Source organism: Fopius arisanus, unplaced genomic scaffold (genome assembly GCF_000806365.1).
Source record: "Fopius arisanus strain USDA-PBARC FA_bdor unplaced genomic scaffold, ASM80636v1 scaffold00075, whole genome shotgun sequence".
In the NCBI taxonomy this organism is placed as follows: domain Eukaryota; kingdom Metazoa; phylum Arthropoda; class Insecta; order Hymenoptera; family Braconidae; genus Fopius; species Fopius arisanus.
The window spans coordinates 74,393-101,234 of NW_011887814.1; the positions used below are offsets into that span (position 1 = coordinate 74,393).

Below are 26,842 nucleotides of genomic sequence, written 5' to 3' on the forward strand. Positions count from 1 at the left end.
ATAGAACGCGAGAAAATCGAGTTTTTCTAAAAAAAAAAAAAAATCGCGAAAATCGACTTTTCGATACATGAAATCGATGCGTCTCGTCGCGCCCTTTACGAATCTGGGCGTATTTTTGCGCTAGGACGCATAGAACGCGAGAAAATCGAGTTTTTCTAAATTGAAAAAAAATTGCACCTATATATCGGAAGCACCCTTCCTCGCCGCACTGTTTAGCTATAAATCTCGCATTCCACCTTAGTGGCATCTGGAATATCTCCATGCACTTTTCGAATTAAAAAAAAAAGAATGAAAAAATTTGTCGGCGCCCTCCAAAGCCCCACTGTCTGATGTTGCCCTTGTTTCCAGCGGTTGCCGTAGTTAGCGACAAGGCATCGCTTGAGATCAAGGTTCGGGTTTTGTCCGCGGAGTAGGAGGGCGTAAAGTTGTCAATTGCGAAAAAGTTCCCTCCATCCGGGCCTTAATCCTCTCTGATAAGGACTAGTACTTTAGAAACGCGCTACACACGCCCTTCAAATCGTTTCCAACTTATCATGTGCTATCTTTAATTCAATGACAGAATAAAAATCACCAGATAGTTGTTATCGCATATCTTGCACGATATTTAGAGCGGTAACCTTATGTCATAACTCACGAACTTTCATGAGGATCCAGTAATTTTTTTGGTGAATTCGTTTAAAGTTTTAGAAATCTTTTAAAAATCCCGAAAAAATTGCGTAATTAAATCCCAAGCCTCATTACTACACACACGCATTCTTTTCTAGAATTTCAAAAATTCTACCCTCAATCTCAGAACAGCTGACACTTCTTTGCAGTGGGATAAATTTTTCCGGCGATTGTAAGGTCGCCTGGGCGATCGACAGCGTCGATGCTGTCCGTATTGACAGCATTTCTTCATCTCCAACTGCCAAGAGGGCTCAGTAAAAAAAAACTAATGCACCAGTAGATCCAATAAGATCCAACTGAACCGAGAGGTCCGACACAACTGACGGCAAAACTTTGAGACGTTTTTCGTCGACCAATATAAACTTTCAAGGCGTTCGAGTCATCCCATTGGTAATTCGTGGGCAGATGTGTACAAATGCAGTGGAAAACTCATCTATCCCTCCTACTTTCATCCTCGAATGATGTATAATTAGTTCTCGGGAATACGCGAAGGCTATAGGTGATGTTGGCCCAAGCCACTACCAAAATATATAACGGCTGTTACGTTTTGCATTCCCCACAATCAACTTCCGTTTCACGAGACTCGTCAGGTGGACGATTACTCCACGATTGATCGAGAATAATTTTTATTCAATCGTCATTTAAATCAATTATGATAATTCACTCACTCTTTTCGTCCTCGTAGTCGTCCCTGTAGAGCACTTGACCATCATCCGAGCCATCAGAATCCTCACGGATGACGTAGGGCCTGGCGTTCTCCTTGTTCTCTAAGGTGCAGGGTAGGGCGAGACCGAACCTCACTGGTCGACTGCTGTTAAATGAATAATTCACATTTAAATCCATCGATAATCGAGAGCTCAATGAGTTCGAATGAAGGAAAATGCTCGAGAAAATGTCGGAAGAGCATTGATGAAATGTTCATGAGGATAATGAAGCATTGGAGCATTTTTCCTTCACCAGGACTCGAGGGGATTGACAAAGTGGATCACCTGGAGAATTGAATATAAATGTGTTAATTTCCAAATAACATTTTTCGAAATGATATTTCCATAGTTTAAATTTTGACGATTTATTTCGTTAGCAATATTTTGAGCAATAATATTTAGTCGTATTAATCAAAAATCGTTCCGAACAGCTGCTCCACTTGATTGTAGAACTCGTTATTAAATATCTGGGATTCATGCGAAGCAAAATTAACGTAATTAACGTAAAAAAATTACCATATTCTCACCCTAGGCCTTAGCGGTGGCCTTCTGCAGTCAAGCATAAAGTAAAATAATGATTGATTTACTACATGATTGATTATGAAAATGAGATGAACAATGACTGAATCATCTATTGAAAAAAATATATTGTCCCACGACTCACTTGAACGATGCGTGGAGCTCCTGACGAAGGGTGAGAGGACGATTCTCCTGGGTTGGTGTGTTCTGGGGTGTGCCAGGACCACTTCCAGAGCCCTTTTTCTTCAGTGCACTCTTCAGGGGCATTGCGTGAAATTTTGGCTCTTTGGCTGGTATCTCCTCGACTCGTGATGTGTCGATACTTGGATCGGGCTGGGAGTAACGAATCTCGTAGAGGTCCACGTCGTCGTCCTCGACGTCCACCTCGTCGTCATCTAATGTGATAGATGAGTGTGATTTTCGTTGACATCACTGGGAAAATGCTTTCTTGGACTTACCGTCATCCTCGCAATCAGATAGTGGCGCTTGCTGCTGCCTCTGTCTTGCTAGCAATGTTGGTGAGGGTGAGCTGAACATCGGAGGTGGTGGAATGGGACCGATTTCACTCAATGGAATCGGTGGCTCCGGCAACTCCGAGAGCATCAGGGTATTGTGGGGTGGCATCGGTGACATGTACCTGTCAATCGCCTGCTGCTCCTCAGCTGTCGGCTGCGACATTCCCTTTTCCACTGAAAAAAATTCAAATCAGTTTCACGATTATTCAGTGATTGTCTGAATAATATTTCTCAAAATAAAATATTAGATTTAAATATCACAAGAAATGAAATGTAAAATTCATTATAATTTGTTATAATATGAACATTAAACGACTCGTAATAGTTTTGAATAATAATTAGTATTATTGTATATTATTTACTACTGGAAGTGATATTAATTGAATATTTTAGAGGTAATTTTGGTAGAATGGAACAATGACGGAAATTAATGCCACGTACTTCGAACCATGTAGACCCGCCTGGTGAGCATTCTAGATGCCTCGAGGGTACTTGGCCTATTCGGCTTCTGATCCCCCGATTGTCCTCCCACATCCTGACTCGATGATAGCTCACCACTCGGAGATAATGCCCCATTCGCACTCTGTTCAGTCTTTTCCTTTTTCGGCTCTGCAATAAAACAATATTTCAAATCAATATTGTTCTTTTGCTAGTCTCCCTTTTGAAAAGATTCAGATGTGACAATTTTTTTTTCCATTACAACATAGATATAGACTTATTCGTTAAAATTTTTAATTGAAAATTTTTTTGTGGACGCAGCTGGAATTGTTAATTCATCAGAAAAAAAACTGAGCAACTTTTTGACAGATCAAATTTCAGTGAAAAGTCAAGCCGCAGTTTTATTATCTGCACTCTCTAGAGCTCTAGTTTTTTTTTCAATCCCACCCCCTTTTCCCCCAGTGTTTGTCTTCCGTTGGAATTTCATTGGCACAAATCCAAATTGACGATAGCCATGCCCCAGAAAACTCGTAAAATTCATCAAACTACATTGGCACGAGTGAGAGGATCAGCGGTCACTCTTCAATATTTTTATTTCTAGTCACTTTTTATCAGCCCCCCCCCCCCCCCCCCCCTGCCACGGTAATTGTCGGCTGTCCCGGGGAATCGATGTCACCCTAACCGCCCATCTGCGGTTCAACCGCGTTAACGAGCCTTGGACAAAGCGACGGGCGGAGGGTGGAGATTTATATACTGCTAATCCTGTGATTCAAACGATCAACTTTGGGACAAAGTACGGATTGGGGTGGGTATTATTGGTTTTCACCCGCAGCTCTGATTCCAGGTTTTTTCCCAGTTTTTCACCACAAAGAAATGCCGGAGGGGACTGGTAATGAATCCAATGCATCGATTGAGAAATTACCGAGAGAACTAAAAAAAAATTATTAATTTTGCTCCAGTAGATCCGGAGAAAATCCCACCTCAAGTTTTATAGATCACTAATCAATCGCTGGATCGTAATCACGATATCAACCCAGAATTGATTGGAGATGATCCCATCGGAGAACCACAGAAATTCTTAATTGAATTCTTAAGAAACAATCCACTTCGCCTGAGTAGATCCCCCAAAAATCACAAATGTTTATATAGATCTTCATAGATCATCGGACCCGCGATCGATGAAGTTGTTTCTCGGTGTAATTGGATGGTTTTTTTTTTAATTCGTCGGTAAATTTTCCGATCTATCGATCGGGATCATTGCCGATTTTTTAAATAAAATTTGAATAATAAAGTAAAAATCCCGAAATTATTTTGCCAACAGAATGGTAAATATTCTGGTAAATATTAACTCCGGTAGCAAAGACTCGTGATTTTATTATTCATTACCACCCCCGTTATTTCGACAGCAATTTGCACCATCGATTGCATCAACTGTTTTATGTTGACGTTAAATTTTCAAAGCGCGGTCCCAGGGGTGAGGCATTAGAGCAGGCGAAAATAGAAGCACCAGCTGGTGTGAAATAATTTTTCCCTTTGAATGAAAATTGAGTTTATCTTTCACTCTCATAATTGTCATCACTGGGGGAATCCGAGGATGCGGGAGGTGATCACATGACGGCCTTGACCGATTTTATGTCACCGAAGAAATCAGACACGTGGAGAAGGAATGGTAAATTTTTCTAAAAATAAATGGCATCTCACTGGCCGCGGAATAGTTATGTTAATTATTCCAGGAATTTCCATGTGAATTGTTTCATTGTACGGATAAACGAATTCCGTGGTTTCGCAAATACTTCACTCACTGGGAAAATTACGTCGATAGATACATCGAACCGAAAAAAACAAACTATCCGAGAAAATTCCCAATGATTGGATTTTAGCAAAAGTGGATTTTTTATCGATTAGATAAATTTCCATTGCGTTGAGTTTTTATTTAATTCGTGAGTGAATGATTTAATTTACCTTTCCGCCCTGGAGAATCCAAAAAGTATTTAAAAAAGAGAGATAAAATCCCAGTGGCAAAATAAATCCGTTGATATTTTGCTAATGCTATCTCCCGCCGAATCGGATTAAATTCAGAATGTTAATCCCTCCCAAAAAATGTCGGGAAATAAAAATACATAAAAGAAAGAGGTGAATTTCAAACGACTGGGCAACATTGCGAATGAGCAGAAAAGAGAAACGTAAAAGTGGAGGAAAAAAATAAAGGAAAAATAAAGGGTATTAAAACAAAACCACCAGCCGTTACTATTCGCCGACAACTTTTTATCCAGCCCCACTACGCAACAGCCATGACGATTAAAGTGTAATTCCCCGTACAAAACTCTTCCTCCACTTTCCTAATATGCACTTTTTCCCTCATTCTAATTCTCAGCATTCTTTTTAGCGCCTTTCAGCATATTTCCACGAGCTTTACGACCTTGATAAAATGAATTCATCCATAATTCAAGCGTTTTCCAACGTCACAAATGGCATCAACTTTTTATTACCCAAGATATATTCCCGAGATTGGAAAGAATTTCTTGGATTTATTTGGGTCATTGTGAGTTAAATCCCATTTTTAAGATGATCAGACTGATATTGATGAATCGATCAGACTCATGATTCGATTCTCAATTTCGATAATTGATGATGAGATAATGAATTTTTCAATCGCAACTTGTTGCAGCAGTGATTTTCAATCCCAACAATATCGTAAGAAGTACGTCATGAACTCAAGTCATTGACAAAGCGCTCCCCCTCCCCCCGAGGATCAAAATATGATTTATGATCATCGTTAATGTCTCACCAGTGAATCTATCTCCCTTCTTGTACCCAGGTGGCAGAAAATCAGCAGGTGGTGTTATAGGTGGTGCTGACTCCCAACACGGTACAAAATCGGATTGTACTTGGCACTGATTGAATGCCCCTGGCAATTCCAAGACTCTTTGTTGCTTATCGCATCGTCTTCGACGTCTTCCACTCGGACCGAACGTCTTTACAGCCGCCAAAAAACTCACCCCGCTCATATCCCCAACTCTATTTCCACGAACTGCAAAAGAATTCCCGCAATTGTCCCCCAATAAATTTATAATTCCAAATCTTAAACCTGAAAATTCCCCGAAACCGGTGTCGTTACGGCTCCCACCGGATAGCCAGAAAAATTTCCGTCGGAAAACACAACGAGACGATCCCTGCACTCCCCCAAATTTCCGAGATATCGCGGAAAAATTATTCCCCCTTAAATACGCCCTTTTAACACGAATCGGCGTACCTAAATAGATGTTTTTTTTTTATTCAACTGAAATGAAAATTCTCCTGGCTATCCAACGACACCCCACTCGACCCCTTTTCTACCCCTCAAGTGAAAAAAAGCACGGAAAATGGGAAAAGCTCATTTTCCGGGGGTCAAACATAACCAAGAAAAATTGGGTGAAAAGGGACCGTTGAGTCGTGGGAAAAATGGTAAATCAGATAATTATTTACAGAGACTGTTCCACGAGTCACGGCTGACAAGAATTGACTGTCAAAGCGTCGGCGAATGCTTGAGCAAAAGCTCATTTTCAAGTGGCATCTGCGCAACTCCGAGCGATGGCGCTGCATGCAACAGACGCGTGGGCGTTTGCGAGGAAAATGGGGGAAAACGTGAAAAGCATTCGTTCTGGATGGGTGAGTAGGGTGGGAGGAGGGGGTGCAGCTGGGAACAGAGAACCGATCGTTACGACGGAAAACCTGAGTTTGAAATGAGAAAAGCTCCACTGCCATTTCTAGAGCTTTTTTTTTTGCAATATAAAGGGATAGGTTTTTTTATGCTGCGAAATAAATTATTGATTGTATTGGGTCTTAATTTTTTGGAAAGGAAATTTTTTGAGCGTCGTTTTGGGAAATTTATGATTTTGAGGCTTTGGGACGGGTTTTATAGGTTTTTCGTGGGGCTAGGAGCCGAGTAAAGGGCTGAGAAGGGTCAGAAGGGATGGTTGAGGGTGAATTTCGTGGGAGGAATATTTGGGTTAGTAGAATCCGAGATAATTTAGTGTTTCGAAAATTTAGAGAAGGATTTGGAGGCAATTTTAGGGGTGATGTTCAGAGGGTCAGGGTCTAATGAGGGCTAGAAATCGTGGGATAATTATAATGAGACGTTGAAAGAATATTACGGTTCAATTCTACAGGAGAATTTCGAAAATTCGTACCAGGGGAGGGTCTCGTCAGGGTGAAATACGATCTTTTAAAAATGTGGATATTTTCTCTTAATTTGATAAGGCAAAAAATGAATTAGAATTTCAATTACAAAATGGGATAACTACGCAGGGCGAGGGACAAATATAATCAGAAAAAAAAAATAAATGTTACGACTTTTTTGTGATAATTTAGCTGAAACAGTCTGCAAACACGCGTTGCCCTTCTGTTTAATTCGATGGAAAATTTTGTAATTCAGCGAATGGGGTGATTTTAACTCCCTCTTAAACACCAGTCCCTCAAGCTGTTGAATTAAAGCCTGAGCTTTTAATTCCACTAATTGCCACGAGCACTTAATCCAACAAGCTCGCATGACCTTGAACCCTCATCCCCAGAAGTACTAAAACCGAGCTCCTCCACCCATTGTCTGAATAATCGTGAATCGATCCACGAGTGCTCGTAAAAATTCACCGAGTCATTGATACCCGTTGGAGAAATGAAAATAAAACAAAAAGCGATGGAATAAAAAAAAAACATCGTCTAGCCAGTCATACACGTGGGGGGTTCATTCATCTGAGCATGACGTCGATGAACTCGTGAATAAAAAAATTCACGGAATATTTATACATCTATTTTGGTGATGTTATGTTGTGGTTTTTACACCCCCTCAACCCCTTCTTCATTTTATATTGCGTGTCTCGTCACTGGGGAAATCAAGGGGTGAATTTTTTATCGACGAGAGCAACGAGGAAGTCAGAGAAATGATCTTTTACCTCTGACGATTTATTTTTTCATTTAGAAAAAAAAATGTCACCTTAATTTTCAAAGGGTTAAGCTGAGTGAAAAAGATTTAACTGATTTTTCTCCGTCACGTTTTTTATTTTATTTAATTGGCGTGAATGATTACGTCGTGTGAACCGGGAAAAACCTGATATTTTAGATTTTCCAACGTCAGATGGAAAATTGATATATTTTTGAGTGGCAGTGAACAATTTATGGGTGTCTATTAATTATTTATAATCAATGTCTGTTCTGGGGATTTACTGTTGTTGCTGGTAATTTTTCACTTCCTGAAGAGTCTCCGGAGACTCTTGGAGGATCTCCAGGGTGTGGGTTGAACATGAAGAAAAAGATATCGATCATTCTGCATCTTGGGTTGTTTGTTATATCACAGGCTTACGTGAAGCTAAATACTTCGTCGAGATAATGAAATACTGTGGTTATATCATGATTATATACTCGAGATACTCGAGAGAATTATCAAACAATTTTACCATAGGAAAATTTAATCTGTTTGGAAATAGCACAGGAGGAAGTTATTTATGCCTGTGAATTTCCCATTGGATTCCAAGGGAAAAGAACGAAAAATTTTCATCCAAAGAAATTGGAGAGAAATTTTCCTATGGAGGAAAATTGGCTGGGGAAAGCGGTTTATAATATCTGTAGCAAGTGCGAAACCTTTCTGCGATTGAAAAAAAGATTGATTTTTTGTAAACACAAGAAGTGTTTTTTTTAATTTTTAATATTCACTCGTCATCCCCTGGGAAAATATATGAGAAGTCAACCGTTGGTTGACGAAAAAATTTGCGTTTGAAAAAAAAAATAATTTTGCAAGGAAAAAGTCATGGGTCAACCCCTGGGGTTGGAAATGAAAAAAAAATTTATTTCCACATTTCCCTCGAAAGGATTTTATCATCGTCTGTGAAGGGAATATATGAATGCATATAAAAAAATTCTCGTAAATTCAGTGGTAATGTCGCTTGGTAGATTTTCCGGGTTTACATATCGTAAAAATCCGTGGAAAATTTTTGAAAAATTGTAAAACCTTGACGTGCATCTCCCGGGGATGTCTGAAACGAGGGGAAAATGTAAAGGGCGTTATCAACCGATGATGCAGTCGTCCGTACAGAAATGAGAGGAAAAAAAAAGACCTTGACCCTCACTCAATGTTACATCCACGAGTTTACTCTCCAACTTTTATATCCTCCCTCCACCCACCAACTGGCATCGATTTTTTCGGGGTTGGTCCAGCCCCCGAAGAGGAAGAGGAGATGTCGATTGAAGACGGATGCAAGAGAGAAAAATTCACCCGAGGGAAATTCTGAAGCTGACAAGGAAATTAATCTGAAACTGTCAATTGCCGGATATTTTGATAATCAATTAGGAAGTTCCGATCGGAATTCACGCATCGGTGAACTCCTGGGAAATGAACGAGAGGGCTTGGAAAAAGTGTGACAGAATGTCCTTGAGAAGGACAGCGTCCTTGAACTCGAAATGAAAAGTTTTCCGAGGAGATTTTGCTCGAGGATATTTCGCCAGAGATGAGCTTTGATTCTCCACGGGTGTGAGAAAATGTTAAAAAAACAAAAAATAAGTCGAGAAAATTGAAGACTTTTGCAGGGTAAAATTTGCAAAGTCAATTGCATTTTGTGCCGCATTTTCCTCATTTGCATTCTGATCTACCAAAGGAAAATCACTCCTCAACTAGAAATGTCTGCTATACGTGACGGGCAATTCCAAGTGACTTTTCCGAAATGACACGTGTCAACTCCGCAAATTGTGGTTGTCAGGTTCAAGGCCATGTCAAGGACTATTTTCCTCTCATTTTTTATTTTACTTTTACGAGAATGGAGGATAGAAACTTTGTGTCTTACCCCTTTCAGTCACAATCGAGTTGGAAGGGATGAAACTTTGGGTTGAGATCGTCTTCTCTCGGGAGGATATACAGGTATAGTATTCAAACGCCCACTCGTGGAAAATTCAATTTTCCATTGATGGTAGGACGTGCTTTTCTTTAGTGATACAAAACGTTTACGATCTGACTGGAAATTTTATTGGCAGAATCGAGGGGAAGCAGTTTTCCAGTGGCAGTATCGACGTGACGACTTGAAAGAGAATTAATTAGCGGAAAATTGGGGAAAACTTGTTGAGATTTTACATTGGAAAATGAGTCTCTAGAAAAATTCTGATTATGAGTCAACTGCCAGGATCATTCACGTCATTCCCAGTGAAATTTTTCTTTTGATAATGAGAGAATGAGGAAAATGTGAAAATTCTTGTTATGAGCCTTAATCTCATATTTCGTGGGTGATTTTTCCCGGAAAAGCGGATCACCCCAAATCCAATAAAAAATGACCGACAATCCCGAAAATCTGGAAATTGTTCGGAGAATATCTGTAGCCCATTATTCCTGAAATAATTCGATAGAGGGGAAAAAAGAGCTGCTGCAGATTTTCCTATGAAGGAAAATTCATTCTGCATCTGCATTTGCTCCAGTGAAACTGCAGTTTGAGAGGTACGAGACATCTGCTATTGATTTGTGACCGACTACGGTACACTGCAACCACCCAAGACATTCATCTCAACATTATTTTCCGCAGGCGAGTAGAATGTGCTGTGAATTCTTCATTCCTCTTGCTCAACCTCATCTTCCGGCATTTTTTTTCTAATATTTTTAGACCCCGAGGAGGAAAGAGCCATTCATCTCTCCAGAATCGTCAGGTATTTACAGAGAAAATACAAAATTACTGGGAAAGATGTCTCGGTGAGGAAAAATTGCTAGAGAGCTATTCCAGGAAATATGTGCTTGAGATGTTCTCAAGTATCTCGAGACCTAGTTAGGGCAAAAAAATAAAAATAAACCCATTTTATCCCATAGATTTTTGTGTATCGTACTCTGAATTGCGTTGTAGCATTTTTCCTTCAATTTCTCAATGGAAAATTCAATAAAAATCGGCGGTTCACCCTTCACCCGACGGAATACCATATTCTAAGCTCCACGGGAAATGCGAGTCTTAGAAACCGGAACACTCGAATTTCCTTCAACTCCATTTGCAACGCCAGAGCAAGTGGAAAATTCCCTTACACGCTACCAAGAACACCTGACTCCTCCAGTTTCAACATTTACCGTAAAGTAACGTTATTGGTCACAAATGTTGCAACGACTCTTTTCACGACTTCCCTCACTCACATTTTACCACCAAAAATGCTCGATTCTCTCACAGCTCGAAAAATAAAAACTGAAACAACGAGGTACCCTCTGGATGGTCTTTTCGGGATTTTATTTTCTGCACCCGAGAGTATCTGAAAGTAAATCTGAGACACCAGGGAGGCAATTTCGAGTTATCCGTAAAAGTTGTAGACTTGATACTATCGATTTTTAGAGAAAAATGTGTCGAAGCGAGTCTTGTGGAATTTTTTAGTCTATTCTACTCAATTCTCCACTCTTCAAATTCAAGCCACTTTCTCTAAGCGATTGCGTGGGAGAGGGATGGTGACTCCAGGATCGGATAGATCAGGAAATTTTCGATGGAATTAAAAAAAAAATCGTCCATTTTGGAGTATTTTTACCGGAAGGACAGGAAGAAAAATCACCGGACAAAAAAGTGATTTTTCGTCCCAAGCGGCAGAAAACAGTATTTTTGCGAATCCCTTTTCTCGCTGTGGGTATGGTGCTATTTTATGTCACTGTGACCGAAAATGCCTTTTTATCCGAGCGACGCGAGGTTAGAAACACTTTTTACCGGCCGCGATGACGTAAAGTGATTTTATCGATGAGAAATGAATTTGTGGAGAGAAATGAGTCGGACTGTAGTGTTTTCGATGGGAAATTTTCCTGGCTACTCACTACAGTCAGATCGAATCTTCCATCTCTTTGAGTACTTGAGATAACCTTCAAACATCAGGGAAAAATAAAAACAATATTTGGCGCTCGGCCTGTTGGTGTCAGATACTTTCGGGATAACGTGTTGAAACATCAAAGGTGGATTACCCATATTCATTCTCGGGTTCAAGCCCTCTGTCCCCTTTCCCTGCTTTCATCAATTTCACGGTCGACCGGATGTAGGTCATGAATCGATAACTACCGCAAAATTTATACGGGAATAAGCTTTATGCAGGAAGAATATTGCAGTTGCCACTGGGGGCCTATTCTCGACACTTGGCAATGTAATCCATGAACGAATAGTTGGTATTTCCTTGGGAACCCTGATTCGTCAGACACTTACGAATGTGATTCCCAGACGGATCGGCAACACTCGTTAACGTTTTTGTCATTTCGTTAGTCTTGCCATTCCCATCTACGAATGTTTAAGATACTTTGTGTGGGAAAATAAAATTGTCGAACGAAAGATTTTCATTCACGAATTTAAAATTCCCAAACGAAAGTGATCAACGAGCCATTCGTTCCTTAACGGATTACGTTCCGCTCACGAAAAACTTTCCCCATGCGTTAAAAATATCGTACTCACGATTTTTTTTTTTGGGTTAGGTTGAAGAGGTAAAAAATGCGGAAAATTCAAAATTGAAATTTGAATAGACAGTTCCCACGGTTATCTGGATAGGGTGAAGCGGCTAGCTAGTAGAAAATCGTGTCATTGGATAATTAAAATTCAATCAAAAACTAACTTTAAAAATGATGTACAGGAAGAATAAATTAAAATAATACTTATGATTATTTTAATTTCAATTTTCCTGGTGTACAGAGAGAAAATTTTCAAGTTTTTCCCAAATTGCCTTCGACATCGAATAGCCCTCAGTCCTCGGGTTGCGCCCGTAACTTCTAATCATCAATTAACTGAATAATTATCACCGGAAATTTGGTAACTGAGCACACCCCAATTAACGATAAAGCTGCACCCACCGGCAATGACCTTGAGCGTTGCCCTTAACGTCCTAAACTTATGAGGGGATTTTCACCGGGAAATCCCGAGGTTGAAAGTTTACCCGGGCTTGACCTTGACACTGGAGCTTTTCCTCACAAACTCTAGGTCCACGTGATGTATATGTGTATGAACTCAAGTGCACTGTGAGTGCGATTACGTCAACGCGGTTGAATGCTACGATGGGCATGACGGTAAGGGTAGGTCTAACCACTGAAATCATGAGTTCATCCTCGTGGCTTCGGTGCTACGAGTTGTGAATATAAATCCCGTGGGCAAAAGTTTCACGAAAGGAAATAGAGTGACTAGTTGCGGCTATCGGGGAGAATGGGAGTGAGTCAATATTGACCCAATTGGATTTTTGTTTACATCTATTGTTGTCGGTTTTCACGAAATATTTGACGGCTGAAAATAACCCACAATAGCCGAGTGATTTCGATGCCAGACTGAATTTGTGTAGAAATATTCAATTATTTGCAGCAATGATTCTCAAATTTTCCCGATATTTTGAATGTTTGACATTTTTTGAATTTTCAAAATTTTTGACATTTTAATAATTTAAAAAATTTTACCGCTCAACGCCCTCAGGCAAAATTTGTTCAATAATTTGTAACCTCCATTGCTTTCCGCAATGATTTCCAAATTATCGCAATTTTTGGAATGTTTGACATTTTTTTAATTTTCAAAATTTTTGACATTTTAATAATGAAAAAAATTTTACCGCTCACCGCCCCCATGCAAAATTTGTCCAATAATTTGCAACCTCTCTTGCTTTCCGCAATGATTTCCAAATTATCGCGATTTTTTGAATGTTTGACATTTTTTGAATTTTCAAAATTTTTCCGCCCTCTGCCTCCCCAGGCGAAACCTGTTCAATAATTCGCAACCTCCGTTGGTTTTCCGTAATGATTGCCACATTTTCGCGATTTTTTTAATTTTCAAAATTTAGCTAGGACGTCATGATGACGGATTAATTAGTCTTACAGTCATTTCAGATACTTTGATATATTTCGAGATCGATTTTCTTTCTCCCTTTTATATTAGGATTTTTCAGTCTCGCAAAAGAAACAACTGTCTATGCAAGTTCTCCCTGGAGAGGCAGCTCGGAAAAATAGGGATAGTTCGCTGGTTTCGGATTACCCACGAATCAGTGGTGGAAAATCAAGTTCAAGAGGTGAACCCGGATGGTTATGTAAATCTAATCAACGTCTTTCGGGCATTTGCATTGTCAGCCGTCAAGTAATGTAATCACTAGAGTGGCCCAGGGATTGGGATGTGGGGTATAGAATCTATACTATAGATGTACATATCCCCCACCCTCTGTGGGTTAACAGCTGCAGTGGAGGTTCGCGTGGGCGAACGGTAGTTCCAGTAAAGCCCCATTCCCTGGGAATTCCGGCCTGAGTGGGTTTTGAGCTCATTACACTTGCGTACTTTCGATTATGAAGGGAGTTTATTTAATATCCAATACCACGTCCAGATAATCCCAAACTTTACTCAATGAAAAATGTTTATCCTCATGTTTTTAATATCCCAACGAACCTATTCACATGATTCCAATAGCTCGCGGATGAAAAAAAAATTAATTCACCTCGGGTTCTCCTGGATAAAATCCCGAATAAATCTCCATAGATCATTTATCGACGACTATACAATCACTATATAATCACATTTTCAGGTACGAATTACTCTATGGGGCAAATTTGCGTCATCTGAATTCCCTGGAAATTTTTCCATATACTGAATGGAATAATTACCTATTTCATTTGTCCTCTCCAAAGGTCAAAATTATTCTATCAAATGCGCGATAATAATTCCCTCGCTCGCCCACTCGTATTTCCTGTAGCAATTTTAATTAATATTCAATCGCCAATTAACTGAGTTAATCAGAGAAAATTGATTCTACAGCCACTGGAGGGGAATTTCAATGGGTACATTCGGGTCAATAAATTTTGTAGTGTTATATAAATGAAAATTTCACGTGCAACGATGGCATTGAATATTGGTGACACGTGTAAATCAGGTGGGGAGACAAATCGACAGGGTAAACACTGGGTGAAATTTGGTGTTGATCAAGGTGCCAGATTTGCTCTCGTGGTGACAAAGAGAGGGTTAAGGTACACATAAACTATAGTTGAGTTTGCATAGTTTTCCGGTGAGAGGAAGAGGGATAATTTAACTGTGGCAAAGGCCCTCGACACGTGCTAAATTCAACTTCTGCTCCAGGGAGTTAAACAAGAACTGCAAACTATGCGGATAATTTTTAGAGGTGCCATCGATCTCAAGAATATACGAGAATTCAATTTTCAGAACGAGAAAATTGGAAGAAAATTTTCATAACTGAATGGAAAAAACTCGTTTGAGTATGAATTCCGGGGACATCAATTTAGAAACAATGGCGAATTGATTTTGCCAATTGTATTTCAATTGGAAATTGTGAAGTGAAATTTTGAGAGGAAAAATTGCGATGAGCTGGGCAATGAGTGAAAAATTGGGTTGTGTTGTTTAAATTCCACTTCATATTGAAAAATATTTTTTTATCATGGTTCTACTTGGAATTTATTTATTTTTAAGTTAAATGTGGAGTTCAATGGAGTTGCAGTGCATAAAGAAATTGGTCGATTAAACATCTAAAAATAGTTGTCCATGGCATCGGATATGACCTTTTACGCTCATTGATAAAATCCACATTTCCAGTTTTAATAAACATCATGGAGGAAGTGACGTACCGATGGGATTTAACCGTGCTAATAGGTTATTTTTAGGGCTTTGTGGGATAGCTGAAGGGAATGGATAATAGAAAATGGTGTCATTGCGGGGGCTAGGAAAATTTCTAATAGAAAACACAGCGAGATGATTTTTCAATCCCCCCAAGCTCTCGAGTCAAAATGAAAAAAAATATTCTCACCCCTCGAAAACATGCATCTCAAATTGCGGAGCTGATTGAAAACACTTCGCTGTTTTTTTTTTCCTTAGAAAATTTTCCTGGCTCTTGAACGAGAGAATTTTCCATTTTCCAGATCGAGAGGCTGCCAAGTTATCCGGGAAAACACCAATCGAATCATTGATTTCCCTCGTCTCTTTGTTCTCAATCCCTCGGAATTCCCTTCCTCTACCGCCACCTGGTGAAAAGCTCCCGACTTCCCGTGAAAAGCGCATTATCAACCGCGAATATCTACATTACCGACTGGGAATTATAAGCGATTGATGAAAACGGGGAATTCCCGAATTCAGAACTGCAGCGGAAAGGGCAAATGGTTGATGAAGACTGCTAGGCTTTTTCGGGCTGAATTTATGTTTAGCTTATGATATCTTATCAGCCACAGATGGCGGTAGACGACTTATTGATCACTTGAGCTTTTGCGAGCTTTAAACGAAAACTGAAATGGCGCCACTGTGTGGTGCTCTGCGGTTGAACAAAAGAAATAAAAAGGAGAGCATTGAAATCGATCAGGTGAGAGTGCAGCTAAGCCAACTTGCATTCCACAGTAGTCATAAAAGTCAAAACGTTATGGCAGAGGCTGTAACAGCCTCTTCAGAATCTCCAACCACCTCAGACAATAAAAAAAAGATGTGCTAGAGCCACTCGAAAGAATCTGAAGAATTCAAATGAATACCTCGCCGAATCTAACTACCTCTAACTGTTCAACTCCTCAACTCTCGTAAATCAACTTCAATCACCGAAAAAATTCACTCAAATTTCATGGGACAATCCCCGAATTCCGGGAATTAAAAAATCCTCACTGGGTGTTTACAATTTTTGTTTACTCACACGTGTCGCAATTTCTCTAGGGCTTTAAGCAGATAGCCTGAATGGATTTTCGACTCACCTGAAACATAAAAATAGAAGAGATTAGCTGAACTGTTGATGTGTTATTCCTCTTTAAATTTAGGTTTTCCAGAATGCAGTAGCGAAGCGATTGAATTATTATTTGAATTATTATTACTCAACGTCTCACCACATTTCATTAATCAATTTGCACAAATTCATAATCATCTCTCCCGTTGAATTCCCTTTTTTTCGACTTAAACCATTTAGCTACGGATTTTTTTTTGTAAAAGCAGACCTTTTGGTCTGCTCCAACGATATTGAGGAAATTACACATGGGAAAACACCTGGGGAAAGCCGAACAGAATTTTCCCTTCTGGATTACATTCTTTGATGTTACAGGTCAATTGCTATGTCTTTCGGGGTCTCGAGAGCTAATAATACTAGAATTACATCGTTCGAGGTGTAAGTCGACCCTTCAAGATTTTTTTTTAGATTTTCTATTTTTTCATCCACCACTGAATTATTTCTTGGTTCTTAATCGAGGTAATCAAGAGAGTATTCCGATAGATTACGGGTTGTAAAATAATAAAAAGAAAAAAAAATTAAAGAACAGACCTTTTAGAATATTATCAAGTGTACCTTTGAAACACGTGCAGCCCATAATAAATCCCATCATCACCGTATGCACTCGATACACCAATCGTTTATATGAAATTTCAAGTGCCACTGGTGTCTTCGACGACACCTTCGATTATAATTTAATTCGATCGTTCTGCCGTGACCGGAAGTGTCCAATCGTCGGCACATGACGCATTTACACACACCTCTGTCACAATTGAGGGACAGTTCAGTTACTGAGTAACGGTCATTGTCTCAGCGTTACGAAAAACTACCGTTTATTCATTAATTAGGGATTTTTCTTGTTTTCAAGTTGGGAACTGAAGTTAGGTGAGTCTAAACCCCAGGTGAGTCTGATTTACGACAAAAAATCATTTCAATTGAATTGACGGCCTGAATTATTGGCGATCTAGGATGTGATAAGTAAATGGGATTGCGTTGGTGGAATGATGACGGAGTGTGCGATAAAATCGGTGGAATAATGTCCGCAGTGCGACGCTACTAGAAAATGGGGAAAATAAAATGAATGAAAGATGATTCTGAGTCGGGGATTTTCATCACGTATTGGCATCATGGGATAATTATCGGTGTCATTAGCATGAAAAGGGAGTTACAGGTGTTGTGGGATCAATGGGTGATCCCAAAATCGTGATTTGTCATTGTGTGTACTGAGATTAATAAAGTGGAATTAATGGTGAGGTAATGGCGCAGACCTTGAGGCTGAATCGATTGGTCTGTTATTGTTGTTTGATTATTTGTGGGATAACAGGTGGCATTGCGAAAATACTTTTGTAGAGACGGAGGGATTCATGTGGACATCTCAAGCATCACGAAATACCTCAATGTTACGCTCGATAAAAACCTCTTATCGTAACACACATTGCGAGTAAAAAAAAATGAAAAGGTGACGAGCACAGATTTTATTACTTCACTGTTGAAAAATTACAGTTGAAGGTTTGGGATTAAAAACGAGAGGTGAGGGGCGATATTGCGGGATTTCAAAGTGATTTGCGAATATTTCTTGTAATATTTAATTGCAAATGACTTCAAATGATTTTCAAGATGAGAGATTCAGTGAGCACTTTCAATCGAAATTGCATTTGAACTAACATGATTGAAAACTCGGATGACTTTGTTCCGGAAATTTCAGGAAATCTCTGATGGTTTTGCTCAACAAACAAATCCCTGTCAACACAAGCTAAACTCGAATAGCGAAATTAATTAATTAATTAATTAATTAGAATATATATTTGAATTGCGAAATAAGCCCCGTGAAATTCGCGCACGAAATTCTGGGAAAAATACTCAAGACCGACTGGTACTTCTAATAAACAAAGAAATGTATTTTTAAATTAATGACCAATTAGATTCTAGAAGTTTCAAGTGGTGGTATAGTGTTGGCTTTGATGTTGGAAGTGTTGGAGATGGATGGATGTCGAAAATCGATTTGTCGGTAGTACTAGTCGGGGGGCGGTTGGGGGGTTGGGTGGAGATATGAGGGGGGGGGGGGCTATGTAATTATGTAACGAGAGGATGGGTGAGACTTTGACAAGAGTGCTGAGAGAAGGAGGTGAATAATTAACTTTTCATTATTTCCGCTCCCAAAAACCGATGATTCGGAAAATCATCTGAAAATTATATGGGTGAATGGAGACCCCCAATCGATGGATCGAAAAATTTGTCGAATCATTATTAAAAGATAAAATATTGATTACATCTGACTAGATCTGATAATTAACTCTGGTGAGGTTAATTCTTGGGTTTTGACGGTCAAGTTAATTTGTTAATTTTTCCTTAACGGATGTACAAATAGAAATTTAATTGGTCATAACCAATAGTGGATGGCTATCTTTTTATCTTTACGGACGTCTTTTAACGAGTCTCTGGACAATTGGTGCCATAAAGCAATCCACTCTGAAACGTTTAATGTGCCGTGTGGGGCTGGCTAGCGTCAAGCCAGACATTCTCGACACTCTCAACCCCATCCCAACATTGCCATTGAGGTAGAGTGAAAGATTGAAGTGGAATATTCAGCGAGTATGAGGCAAAAGCGAGGAAGTGCCATTGACAATCAGGATAAATTGCCCTTCCCCCTGCCTTACCACCCCTTGCATTCACCCCTTTTCTTTTATGGAGTCGAAGTAATGAGTGCATATACCATCAGTGTTATAAAAGCCATCATCGGTAATGGAAGAGGACGTCCTAGATTATCTGAATATTTCGATTAAAATCTTGAATATTCCGAAAAATGTCTTTGAGAAAATTCATTGAGAAATTCATGTGACCTTGGGGTATTTCACTGTCTAAGGGATGAAGTGAGCTATAAAAAAAATATGGGGTGGGTATTTAGGCGCGTCTTTGATGACCCTCGTCTTATTGCCCTTTCTTCTGCTCAATTTCTTCGATACACAAATAGTTTAGGTCAAGAGGAAGGGAAGGGGGGGGGGGGATGTTAGGGGGATGAGGGTTTGATGGTTGGATGGAGGAGGAAATTTACTGTGGAATCAAAAAAAAAATTGACCTTTTAAACACCATAGAACTCGAGTTACGACGGAAAATTTAAAAATGATGTAGCGATCGATAAATGATCTATGAAAATTGAATTAGGATTTTCTCAGATTCTACTGCGCCAAATGGGATGATGTTTTTTTTATTCCTTTGGAAATTTTTCGGGCTTTTCAATGATATAATTTTCCGAATCAGAGGACCGTCTCTTTAACTCCGTTATTGATGCGTTTCCGAATGGAAGAATCATTGACGTGAAATTAAAATTGTAAATCGGCAGCGGAAGACATCGAGACGAATAAGAAGAAAAATTGAGAAAAAACTGGGCGATGAAATGATGCCAAATTCCAATCTCCGATTGATCTATGGCATTAAGGCAATTGAATCGTTCTTTGGCTTTGGGAAAAAATTCTTATTTGAGTTGTCCGGGTGCACAAGTATCTCCAGCACTTCACGGAGACGACTTTTGGCACGGGATGGAGGCAACCAATCAGTCTAAGTGAGGGGGGAGGACCGGTCGTCTACCTTTTTTTTTTCATTTCCCATTTAAAAATGAATGCAAAGGGAAATATGAAGATTCTGGTGGAAATTAATGCCTCCGCCATTTTTGAGGTTTCCAATTGGGGGCGGGAGGGGCGGCGGCAAGGATCGAAAATGACCCGAGTCGATAGCCACAGAAATTTTTGATTGAATTATTTTTTGTGGAGAGAAAAATTGTTCAGCGGAATTTTCATGTGAAAATTTTACTGACTGAAATGATTTTGAAATGGAAAAAATTGTCGAGTCGATGATTATGAAAGATGATTGAAAAAAAAATTAATGATTCTGATGAAGACCTTTTCGTCGCCGCATGAAACACCAATGCAGCATCAAACATCACCCTGTGCAACTTTAATTGGATTGGTTTTCGTGTACGCGGGGTGAATGACATCCAGTTGAAGCATTTGATCCAAACCACTCGCACATATTCATATTTTTTTCCAGTCTTCGTTTCTTTTTTACATTTTTCCCCCACTCGATATTATTTTTACGTCACGTGCTGCCATTAATCACACATATCGCTAGATATTTTTTATTTCTGGTGAGAAAATTGAGGGAAATAAAAATATTCACGAGAATAAAAAAAATGTCTGACAGCTAGAGGGGGAGGTGAAGTATTCCTGGATTTTTTTTTTTTCGGGTGGAGTCAAGGGCTTAAGGTCGGATTTGAGAATCGTCTGAGGAGAATCGATTCACGAGGTGAAACTCGACTATCAGCGGTTCGGTGGTTTTATCTGACAATAATCTAGCCCCCATCTGGCGGGTGTCTCACCTTGACTGACAAGACTATCAACAATAGTTGAGATGCACGAGAATTCGTGACTCTCGGAATGAGAAGAATTGATTATTTTTTTCCTATCAAACAGAATTGCTTCATTAGAGGGATGATTTGTCTGATGTCATGAGGGGGTGGGAAAGAGAAAATGATGAGTCCATTTGATAGATTAGGAGAATGACGTGCGCATTGAAAAAAAAACTTTTTTTTGGTCCAGTCAACTTTGAAAAAATCCTAAATGAAGTTTTATAGATCATTCATCGATCTCTGGATCATTTTTACACTTTTGGCTGTAACTTGGGCCCCACTGAGGCTAGGAAGCTGATCTTTTTTTAATTGGTAGGTAAATTTTACGATCTATGCAATGGAATTGCAATATTTTATTTATCCCGGGATGAATTATTTTCAACAGTTGATTATGAAAAATTTTTAATTGTCTCCTTATCGTCTTTTATTACTTCGTGATGAAAAAATCGAGAAAATGGGAATTGTATTGAGGATTGTCGAGTGAAGCCACGAAACCGTCGAGTTCGGATATTTGATTAATTGAATTAGTTTGAATGACTTTTTTTTGTTACAAAAAGTCTAAAGTCCTCTCCACAGACTCTCCCCCGACTTCCACCCTCTCGACCTCGTTTAAAATAGAGATAAAAGGTGATTCAGGAGAGAGAGAGTGGAAAAAGAGGAAAGTTTCATCCCTCACATTTTTATCCCGCGATTATATTTTTTTGTGATTGCATTTCTCCATCTCCCGGTCATGCGAAAGAGGAAATAGAGAATTTTGCGAGTCAAAGACATCCGGAATAATTCATGTGTCAACGCTTTTCTGTGTACACTCTCGACAATTAAACTTGGGTTGAGTTTCTATGCCCAAGCGAAGTGAATTAATTAGTTTCATTATCACCGACAAGCCTCTGTCATCGAGAGCTTGGAATTATTGAAATATTCAAATTTTCGGTGGTGGAGGGTTGCAACGACATAAGTCTGAGTCCCAAATTATTCAACCCCTCATTCTCGAGTTCAGAAATGTTTTTTCATTCCAAAGTAGAAATTAAAACTGAAAAAATTTTGCGAATTCAAAATGGACAAAAAAAAAATGATGGATCTTCAATATTTTTTTGGTGGAAAAAATTGAGATACAAAAGCGCGACAATATTTTTTTTCCACTTTTGTGAAATAAAAATACAGGAGAGTGGAATTAATTTTTTTCGATTGCAAAAATTTATTTTGACATCCGGGCGGAACCCACTGACCCCGGCCAAGACACTACGTAGGTCGCCGGGTCACGAGGATGTTAGGGGTCGATGTACGTCACATTTGTTATTGTTTGTTTAATCACCATTCCGTTATTTCTTAATAAATTTAATAAAACAATAAAAAAAAAACAATTCAATTTTTTCGAAATTTATTGAGAAAAGGGACAATCGCAAATAGAAAAGACTCCAAGATCAATTTTTCCCTTCACTAGTCCCCAAAAGTTCAAAAATGTTCCAGAAAATGATTGATCGGGAAATTGATTTTTCTTCAGTAAACAAAATGCTTCTGTTTGTGCGATTGATAATTGAGTATCCAACCGTAGAAAAATATTTTACGGATGAAAAAAATGATGAATTAATAACGCAAATGAATTTCTCGAAGAAAAACAGGGAGGAAAATTTAAGTGGTTGTTCTGGGGTTCGCCTGAGGTAATTAACGATTTTAATATTTAATATCACGGTGATAATTCACAAACAGCGAACAAACCGAGAAATTACTGATAACGTAATTTTTGTGCTCCCACAACCGGAAAATTATCGTGAGTTACACGACACGAGTTGAGGTCGAACACCAACTGAACCCTCTCCGGGCGTCACGACGCCGACGCCACCTTTACCGAGTACACCAATCCCACCCCCTTTTTATCCACCCAATCCCCTCCCCCTCCCACCCAATCCCATTCCCCTCCCACCCAAAGCCCGTCGGTGTACCTAGAAACTGCAAGCTCGAAACGTACGCGCACCTTCCGTCGTCGGTTTAACGCAACTACATGGAACTGGTGGATGTATTACCAACATGAAGTATTATCCTATGGGTGGCTGACCTAACACGACCTATTCCACTGTTCAAAAACTTATTTTCCCCATTCTTTCCATTTTTCCCCATTTTTCGCCATTTTTACAGTCCCAACAATATCTTTCAAATGCCGAAAAACCACTGAATCCATCATTTGAAATTTTTAATATCTAAAGTTTCAAAGGCTGCACGGAGGGGGTGAAGAGGGAGAGGGTGACGGGTTGGGGATGTCACTACTGGAAAGAACGAAAAATTTCAGCCGAAATGAAAAAAAATACGACGCTTTTGCTCCCATAGAACGGGAGTTACAGCGAAAAATGAGAAAGTGATCTAGTGATCGATAAATAACAGATTTAGGATTTTTGAGTGATCTACCGAGTCATAGTAGGTCATCATACAGACTTTTCCATCGGAAATTTCCCTGGCAATCTATTGGAAGATGTTTTAAAACTTGTCGAGTATGAAAATGGCTTCCCGGTGGAAAATTGAATTTTCCATCAATTCTCAATGGAAAAACAGAATGAAAGGATCGGAAAATATGTTCCACGTCCCGAGTGTAAGAAGTTGAGATGAGAAAATGGAGGGGTAAAAAAAAAATTCACCGCCATCACGGTATTTTATTGTGATTATTTCATGACTTGCGTTACATACGAGAATGAATGCACCTGTAGGTATATCATGATAGTCACGTATGTCCATCGATTTCCGATTGACTCGTACGTGCATATAACGGAATGCATCGTCAGGGGTTCGTTTTCATTTCCCCTGGTGCAAAAGCCCAACCAGTTTTCTGGTGTTGGTGGCACTCAGATGGGCCATAGGTTTCAGGTACGACAGGTTGTTCTAGACCTCATGTCACACCAGCCACAGTAGGTGCAACTATGAAAATCGATCTGCCTACTTTGGTGATGAATCGCTGACCCCCGAAGAGGTCACCAATCTCATCACACTTCAAATAAAAACAATCCGATTTCTCGGAAACGATCGTGATCCCCCATCCCCTTTTTCTCATTTAGAAATTTGCTAAACGATCCCGAGATCGACGAGCGATCGATGAAATGAATGAATTGATTGATCTTAGAAGAATTTTTATCACTCGAAAATGATTAATTTCCCTCTTCTAGTACTGGAGTTACAGAAATCGTGAAAATGATTTGCCGATCGATAAGACTCCAATGAGGATTTTCTCGAAATCTACTCATCCGATTTTTATGTTTTCTAATCGAGTGGTAAATTGACCGATCTATCCACCTGGGTAATTTCCAATCCAATCAAGGTCAGCCGATTTACGAGACTCGATATATCGACTGTCTGAACGTGATTCAATAACTTTTGTGTCTGGTAATCTGATAGACAGAAAGATAAATGGCGGCCGACGCTATTCCCCGGTGGATAGACGGGCCATAGGCAATCACGGCGACCCTTCTTGAATTTCCGTCACTCCCAATATTCCGTCACCCAGGTTATTTCCTCGTTTGTACAAGACCAAAACTTAGATATTTGTTCCATCGACGTGCTAATAACAACTTTATAAATCTTTCACCATGAAAAATGATGTTGAACGCGTTAAAGGAAAACGTCTGGGTGAAACTCTCGTGAAGATGAGGACGAGGATGAGAAAATTGATGATGTGTGCCTGAGTGAAGTGGAGCGAGATATCGAGTGTTCATTGATTCTCGAATATGTTAAAATAGTTTTACGCGAATTTTTGACACTCCCGGTGGAAACAGATATGGAATTTTATCGTTACGCATCTTGGGACTGATTTAAATTTTATGAGACCCTTGGGGATAGCATCGGACGCCGTCTCGACGCCGTGACCGAGTGGAATGATTTCTTATGGTTTATTACTATTACGAATTCATGAGAAATCCAATTTCTTTACGATGTAACGTACAAACAAGGTATTTTACGAGTTCTGGTGGTTAAACTTCAAGGTGTATACACCCTCTCTCGGTGAAGAGGTGGATGTATCGATCGTACACCTCAACGGTAGCACAACGAATAACTGCAATGGGGGGCTTTTTGTCTGGTCATGTCTGGGGGCGGCACTGAATTCTACTCAAACCTTTTGTTAAAAATCCAAATCTACCCCTCAATGGTTGGAAGAAAAAAAAAACATTTCTGTGGCTTCGGTTTTGGATTTATCGTGAAACCCGTGTCAGACCCCGGGGATTATTTTACCAGTCGTATCGAATTTTTATTGAATTAAATGACGAAGGGTGAAATAAAGAACGACATCTATTCAGAATCACTGCATTCAAGAAAATAAAAGAGTATTTATCGCGATATTTACCTCTCAATTTTCAAGAGCTTCACTCACTAGAAGATTATTTCACCAACTTTTAAACCAATTGAATTGAAGAAACTCAAGAGAATTATGGAAAATTATTTTGATATTAGAGATTGTTTCGAAGTAAAGTTGTTAATCAGGGGATTAATTGGTAAATTATGAGGTATCGATGATTTTTGAGTGTTCCATGGTCTTGCAGGAATGGGGATGGATTTAAATTGAGTGGCTTGACTCGATGAATTCGTTCAGGTGTTCAATTCCACTTGATAACTTAACTCCCTGTTGAATAACCCGCAAACCCCACGATGTTTGCGAGCTAAACCCCAACGGCTGTCATCCCCTTCCCAATTAACTCCTAAACCCTGTTTCCCTTTTTTTTTTTGAAAGGTTAACGTATCCGAGATCCGGTAATTAGGGCAACTTCGATCGCTCCCTTGATAAGACTCTCACGTATTTTTCAGTTTCACCTCGTGGATCGATTCGATAAAACACGACTCCAGGAGTTCACGCTCAACAGGCACATTTTCAACTCGTTAAAGATTATTCCGTTTTTCATGATTATTTTTTCTTCTCAATTCTATTTCCACGATCCTAATATCGTAATATAATCGTAATATAAACAGGAGAAAGGAAATCGATCTCGAAATATTTCGAATGATTGGTTAAATCTCAATCAAGTCGTGGTTAAATCTCAATCATTTCGAATATCTCGAGTGATCTCAATCAATAAAAAATAAAATATATTTCTTACCTTGCGTACTGCCGTTCAGCTGATAAGCTGATGGTACACCCGAGTAGATATTTGATGGATGCGTTGATGCTGGATTATTTGTTGATCCAGTAGAATGTGAATTGGCAGTCGTTGAGTTTGACAATCCAGTGTTTTGTTGATGGTGTTGATGGCTGTGTGTTGTATTTGTGAATTGATTGCCTGTTGATGATTGATGATGATGTTGCTGAGGGGTTGGTGGTTTCTGATTGTACGTGTCATTCGTCGGACCTTTAACAGACAATTTTTATTAAATTTTAACTGATAAAACTTTGGATAATTCACGTGAGGGTTTATCGGGGTGAAATTATTGTAGCGTAATTTGATGACGGGAATGTGGGCACCCAGTGGTCCCTCATTAGTCTAACCACCGATAAACTCAGACACATACTCTGTATCTTCTCGTGGCACTTCAACCTCGTTACAGAGACTGTGTGAATTTTCAATGTCCAGGTGGATGAATATTTCTCGAGTGTGTTAACCTCGTTTCAAGCAGCGGAAACAACGAACAAGTTGGAGCCTACTGACATTAATCCAAAGGGAGAGTAAATAATGGTTTAGCAGTTCAAAGGTTGTTTAAACAGGGAGTAATGAGATCCAGCAGTGGAAGGGGTGAACTCAAGGGAATATTCAATTTCTCCCAGTCATTATTTTATCAATCTTGTCGATGAATTTTTCCAATTATCATACAATCAATTTATCAACATAATATATAAATAAATGTATTATATATATAATATTAATAAATTCATTGAAATAGTATATTAAGTAGTATTAATATTTGGGGGAATAATATTGATTCCTTATGATATTATATCGTGAAGTATTTTTGCGGATGTTATTCTGGCGTTATATTTTAGC

At 39.2% G+C, this 26,842-nt stretch overlaps 1 protein-coding gene across 4 annotated transcripts in view; it reads right to left on the reverse strand.

The window, feature by feature from the left end:
- The window catches only part of LOC105269821 (phosphatase and actin regulator 4), a 68,367-nt gene that overhangs the window by 7,998 nt on the left and 33,527 nt on the right, over positions 1-26,842 (reverse strand). For all 4 annotated transcript variants that reach the window (XM_011310361.1, XM_011310364.1, XM_011310362.1 and 1 more), the window contains 5 exons: positions 25,964-26,212; positions 2,846-3,013; positions 2,348-2,578; positions 2,035-2,284; positions 1,335-1,477 (listed from right to left, as the gene is read on the reverse strand). In XM_011310361.1, coding sequence (XP_011308663.1) covers positions 1,335-1,477; positions 2,035-2,284; positions 2,348-2,578; positions 2,846-3,013; positions 25,964-26,212 — 1,041 coding nt within the window. The remainder of the gene's footprint in view (positions 1-1,334; positions 1,478-2,034; positions 2,285-2,347; positions 2,579-2,845; positions 3,014-25,963; positions 26,213-26,842) is intronic.